At 29.4% G+C, this 6,728-nt stretch overlaps 1 protein-coding gene across 1 annotated transcript in view; it reads left to right on the plus strand.

Annotated features, from left to right (window-relative positions):
* LOC106459166 (glycogen phosphorylase-like) overlaps positions 1 to 6,728 on the plus strand; it is a 50,367-nt gene that overhangs the window by 31,786 nt on the left and 11,853 nt on the right. Inside the window, exon 11 of the mRNA XM_013918759.2 lies at positions 2,414 to 2,528. Coding sequence (XP_013774213.1) covers positions 2,414 to 2,528 — 115 coding nt within the window. The remainder of the gene's footprint in view (positions 1 to 2,413; positions 2,529 to 6,728) is intronic.

Consider the following 6,728-nt stretch of genomic DNA (forward strand, 5'->3'; position numbering starts at 1 on the left):
CTAATAACATACAAAAATTAGACAAATTCACTTCTAAAAATATTCCTGGCTTTCTAACTATGCAACAAGAGCTTTTACAAATTCATCCAAGCTAGTCATTAACTTTCCCATGGGAACGATGTTGCTACTCCGAGTGAAATTGATGGTTATCTGTTCAGAACACAATGTTATACAATATGTCATTTGATAGATGAAAACCTTGACTTTCTATTGATTATAGGTAATATATAATGAAACATAAGAGAGATCTATCAACCAATTGCGAAAGAGAGGATGTGACGGGTGGGTGTGGCAGAAGGGGTCTGATTTTCTCTTTGATAGCTAGCTCTGTAACCAAACAAAATTTAAGGCTATAAAAATTATGGTCTGTTTGAGCAATAATAATTTTATAGAGTACTTTACATTTAATTTCGTACATTTTCAAGGGGTGATGGATAAAATAGGGATGATGACATGCTAAGACAAAATGTGTCGTGTGTTACACAAGTGGAAATTCAGGATTTTTTAAAAATATTTTCTTTTAGAATTAAGAACTTTAAACTTGTATACTATTAAAATATGGATTATTAGCTAAGATTTTATGCTATTCTAATTGGTATAACATAAACAAAAAGTAGTTTAATAAAATTTTGAATGTAAGACACTAAAACCTTGTGTCATGCGCAGTAAAGGGTACCCGGTGTGATAGGGTTAAGGACATAAATTCATAAAATATTAGTTTTATAAAAGTTTGACATGGCCTTTGACCTGTAACCTGTGTGGAAAGGGTTATAGGGCTGCCCTGTTGAACACCTTCTGTTTCTCCGATTTATTAAAAGCTTCTCCTCCCAGGTTATTTTCATTTCTTTCGTCTAGTCCATCTGTCACATCCTTTTGTTCTGTTGGATTGAGATCTCAGTGTTGTCCTTCATGCCCTGTTCGGTTCTCCCTTTTAACCCATTGCAACGTGTTTCTTATAACATCTTCCCTTAAGACCTATTTCCTCCTCCTCCTGGCTTGAGGTCATCATTGTTACAATAGTTATGCCATTAATGTTTCCTGCATACTTTACCATTCCTCTTATGTTATCTTTTATCCAGATTGAGCCTTCCTTCACAAGACATTGGCTACCCAGGAAGGTTGTTTGGCCTTTTCTCCTATTTCCGTAGCTTCCATTTCCCATCTGTTTTCCCATTCAGATATGGATCGACTTCTTTGTCTAGTTCATTCCCAGCAATGTTATGTGACTCTACTGCCTTCTTTTGTGGTTCTCATTCCTGTTTATTTGTTCTATTGAATCCCTCTGTTTCCCATGATATGCTACCTATTTCGCTCATTGGTTGGGTTTAGCAACTCGTACGACTGGTGTATTCCATTGGAAGATGAATATGTATATACTTGATATACTATATATATTTTAGTTATTTACTTAGGAATGATGTAATTCTTTTATTTTGCTTTATATACCAAAGATGAAATCTGTAGAGTTCCAAAACGTTTATCTGTGACCCCCTTCTGTTATAAATAATGTTGTTTATCTTAAGTATCATTATCCTTTTTATTGTGAAGCTTTGTTATCTTCTGAACACATCGATTGCTAATGTTTAAAGATTTCTTAGAGAACAAAAGCATAAAAGATTTCTAAAGTAAAGGCAACTACTTGATGTTAGACAGGTATTGTTAATTGGTTATTTTACTACTTACAGGGATGAAATAGCAATAAATGAAGTTTAATCCATTCACAGTAATTTGTACAAAATGAAACTGTTCGAAAGTAACATAAAAATTAATTAGTGAGAGTGTGATGATTATGCATACAGATGCTGTTTCAAAATTGTTTATTTAGTATTTTAATATTTGTACAGTTAAACAGCTAAAGTAGCCAAACTGAAAGTAAAATATGAGTATTTGCAATGTAATCAGTTCTGATATTTTGGTGAAAACATCCCTAAATTGTGAACTTACCCAATTTTTGGCAATAAAACATATAAACTTGAATTGTGTATATGTAGGTGATATATTACTACACTATGACAGTATTGTAGAACCAATGGTATGTTCTGCAAACTGAGCGTAATGTGTAAGTAACAGTGTGAGCCAATTCTGAATTGGAAGTGAGCTTAAATGACTAATATAATAAACTAATGACAGAGGAGTACATCAGTAGAAACTGTTTGTTATCATTATTAATTTTGTCAGTGTTCTAATAACTATGAAAAGTTAAAATTAGGTTGAGAAGATAATTCACACAAATAGAGGTATTTCTCTGTAACACGCACCAATTTTCTTCAGTTTTAAATAAACTAATGACAGAGGAGTACATCAGTAGAAACTGTTTGTTATCATTATTAATTTTATCAGTGTTCTAATAACTATGAAAAGTTAAAACTAGGTTGAGAAGATAATTCACACAAATGGCACCAATTTTCTTCAGTTTTAAGGACTTCTATGAAATGAATCCTGAGAAGTTTCAGAATAAAACTAATGGAATAACACCTCGTCGATGGCTTGCACTCTGTAATCCAGGACTTGCTGATGCTATTGTTGATGTAAGTAGCCTATTTGCAGTAGTAGCTTAGAAGTGTATAACTTGTACTTTAAAGTTATTTGTGTATGATGTATCTTTGGTATTCTTTTGCCATAAGCTTTTAGAAATTGCTCATATTTTTAAAATTCTTCATAATGTCTTATTTTTCTCAGTCCTTTAATTATACATTCTCTCTCTATATATAATAAAGTATTAAGAAGTTTTTTTGCAAAATCCATTGTAAATTATATTGTATATTAAATGTCACCAAAAATATATGCTATTTCACGTACATCAGGTAATACCTTGAACAGGGATGTAATTTTAAAATACATATGTCTGCTTGCTCACTCCTTATACTGGGTAGGTGTGGTCAAATAAAACACTGAAGGGTGTGTGGTCTTCTCAATCTACAGCATTGTGTGACAAGATCTGGAAACTGAGTAATGTGGGCTATGCAATGTAGGGTGAGCCTTGAGAGAAGCTTCACTATCTAGGCTAGAAGACAAGATGCACTCTTTTGCAAGGAATTTACAATACAAATTGTAAATTAAATGAAGTTTGCATTCAAGAAGCATTTAATACATAACATAATATTATGGTGCACACCCACGCTTATACTATACATGTAGGATATCAACACAAATGAATGAATGATGCATAAGATTATGTCACCTTGTACGAAAAAGGTACATGGACAAGTGGAAAAAACATCTGTAAAAACTTGTAAGTGCAGGAATGGATGTACCAAACAGTGAGGAAACAAGATAGGAAAAGGCATATATGTTTTAAAATAAAACTATTGGATGAAATTGTTTAAAATTTGACAAGAACTTTCCTAAAAGTACGTAGATCAGAAAAATATTTAATTTTTTCTGCAATTTCTACTATACTTAGATAATATAAAACTTTGAATTATATTGTAGTTGATAATGCTAATTTCTTTAAAATACATTGATAGTAAAGTGGTTTTAATAATTTTTTGAATGCAACTCAGTAACACTTTGTGACATGTGCAGAAGGGAATTTAAAGTGTGTGCCAATAGTCATAGGAGTTTTTTTTATTTTTGAAACAGAATACTTTCAGGGATCCTTCACAAGTACATTTAGTATTAGTTTAATGTTTTGTATATATTATGATACACATTTCTAGATATTTTTAATATAGTATTATATACTTATATTTAAACTTTCCTGTGTTTTAAATGAAAATTCTTTGAAAGTTAAGTTAACCTATCAAAACTAGTAATTAAAAACTGACAGATAAACAAGGTCACTAGATATTTTTAATATAAAAAATGATATTTATGAACTGCTTTTAAAATCTGTTGAACTTGATATAAATAAGACTTGAAAACAGTTTGTATAATGTTTTTTTTTTAAACTTGCAGTGAGATAATTAACCTAATATACACATGTGGGGGTCAAAGTGTGCATACCTCAACCTGTACAGAATGCTGTTCAACATGTAGTGTTACCCTACATTGCTCATTTTGCAACATTTCACATTAGAGAAAATACCTGATACATTGTATAGGGATACTGAAAAAACTATAAATATGCATTTAGGAGTTTATAGAGGTTTTACAAATGCAATTGCAACTGTTATAATGGACAAAAGTATTTTTGTTCTTCACATGAACATCACTTGCACTCTGACTTGTCAGAGTGCAAGTCAAACTAACTTCAACATTTCACAGGTATATCTTTTGTTCAAAAACTGTAGTAACACATCTGATTTTTTGTGTACACCAGTCTTATACTGTTGACTAATAGCTTGCCATATATTGTATGAAGATGTAATACATAAATTCGAAATTATAGTTAATATTACTTTTCCAATATGGGGTTAGTCTAATGAACTAGTCCTATGCATTTTAAATTAACATAATTTAAAGATAAAAAATGCCAAGATGGACTGCCAACTTAGGCAGTTAGTATCTTATATTTTTAAATCTTTGTCCTTTTATGTTATTTAGAAGTATTGTTTAAGATTGTTTTAGTGATATATGTCTGCACTCTGGTAGTAACACAGAATTTAAAGTAGCAATTGGCCAATCTTGAATATTGGGATGAATTAACCCTACCATGACTGGAAAGCATCTTTCAGATGTTGAATGCAAATCTGCATATCAAGATTTGAAATTTAATTATAAATAATAATTCCAACTCAGTTTGAACAACATTCAATTCAAAAATGTTTTAGAATTGGTATTTTTTAAATTTATAACATTTATTTATTTATAACATTTATAATTTTCAAAGACAAAAAAGTTTAAACTTTCATTTCTTGAGATTGTTAACTCGTATCTGCCTGAAATTTACAGAAATGTTCTATGACTAGACATAAGGTCTTAGTTTGGTTTAGTGAGTGTGGAAAAATATTTCAATGGCACAAAACATTTATTGAATGTTATTGTTAATTTTATCATATCCAAACAATGCACATAAATGAAATAACTTGTGTCTAATAAATAATAAGTTGATCTCAACTAAGAATATTATTAGCAAAAATCATGATACTTAGCCTGACAAAGGTAATGGTGATATCATTATAAAAGATAAGGACCTAGGTTGGAGATAAGGTTTTCATAGTGTTTTGCTGTTTTTTTATTATTTATAGCTGCATCGTTAAAATAAATTAACAAAAGAAATATTTTAATGAAAATAAATCAAGTTGAAACTGATGGGATATACAAAATTAAACTTTTTACCAACATAGAAAAAATTATAAAACAAAAGGAAGTATGTTTTTTACAAAACAGTGTTTCAATAAAATTTTGGAAAATTCACAATAAAAAAATATAAATACTAAATCAAATTTATGCATGTATTTATATATCATAAAGTAAAAAAGTTAAATTAATAAGTAGCATATTTGATAATTGTGAATGTGGTATTATCAACATGCATGTAGATTTAATTAAAGTTTGAAGCATAATTAACATGAAACATCAGTTTAGTGTTTGTTACATACATGTAAATAACTTTTTGATTCTAAATGCAAACTTCCATTAAGATAAATGGTGCTAAAATGTTAAGTCTTAACTATTTTTTTGACCTGTGAATTTGAAGATGTAACTCCTAAGAAGGTAGAGAATTAGTTATTTGTAAAGAACATTTTACTACGACCTTTAGCATCTTCATTTTCTACTGTTTACATTTCTGTCCTGTGATGTATGTTTCAATATTTATAGTCACTGAAGTTTCTTCAAATTAGTATTTGTTTAGATCAAATTGTGTCAGATTACACAATAATACTTTCACTATGGGCATCTTTTTCTGCACGTCTCATGAAGTTTTAGCGAGTTACATTCAAAATTTAATTAAACTACTTCTTAAAATGGTATATTTATAATTTGTCATAAAAACATAACTAATAATCTAAATTTTAATATTATATAAGTTTAAGTTCTTAAATCTTTCAACTCGGGCTCGGTCCCTGGGACCAACCTTGTAACCGTTTTGTGCTTGTTATAATTTTCATGCTATAACTTTTAAATTAGTAAGGAAATGTTAATGAAATTTAGCAGTTTATCAGTAAACATTACAATTCTTTCATATGGAAAATGTCTTATTTTTTATTAAGTCTTAAGGATTGTAAAGCAATGTTTCTCTCATGCCTTTTTTTCTTTTCACATCTTGCCTATCTATCATGCAAAGTAATTTTCATTTTAAGATTAAAAATACTTTTATGCATCAGAAAATTTTGAAATTTCACATGCGAAATCTTTATAATGTCTGGATAGTTATCACACATTTACTTAAAAAAAAACTATATTTTACCTGTTATTTTCAGTAATTAATCTCTGTATGGGTTTGGTAAATTTGACCGATCTCACAACCACCATAAAAAATTAGGAAATAAACATAAATTATGCCTCTTTCATTCTAGAATGAACACAAATTATAACATAAAACATAAATGTTTAGATGAAATAGCTTAAATCTCTAAACATTTATATATATTTATTATTTTTATTATATTGACCTTTCACCCGTGCCTGGCTAACAATAAAGAAGTTACAACGATGCGGCTCATGTGCACTCATGTTATCGTATTTAATGACATAAAGGTGATCTTTGGTCTGTACAAAGTAACTTGTCTTGGCTGTGTTTTAGTCGACCAGTATGTTGTAAAACACAGTCACATTTCAATTATTATACATTATATATGTATATAAAGTGTTGCTATTTTGAAATAAGTTTTAAAGTTATTTTT

Source organism: Limulus polyphemus, unplaced genomic scaffold, assembly GCF_000517525.1.
Source record: "Limulus polyphemus unplaced genomic scaffold, Limulus_polyphemus-2.1.2 Scaffold570, whole genome shotgun sequence".
In the NCBI taxonomy this organism is placed as follows: domain Eukaryota; kingdom Metazoa; phylum Arthropoda; class Merostomata; order Xiphosura; family Limulidae; genus Limulus; species Limulus polyphemus.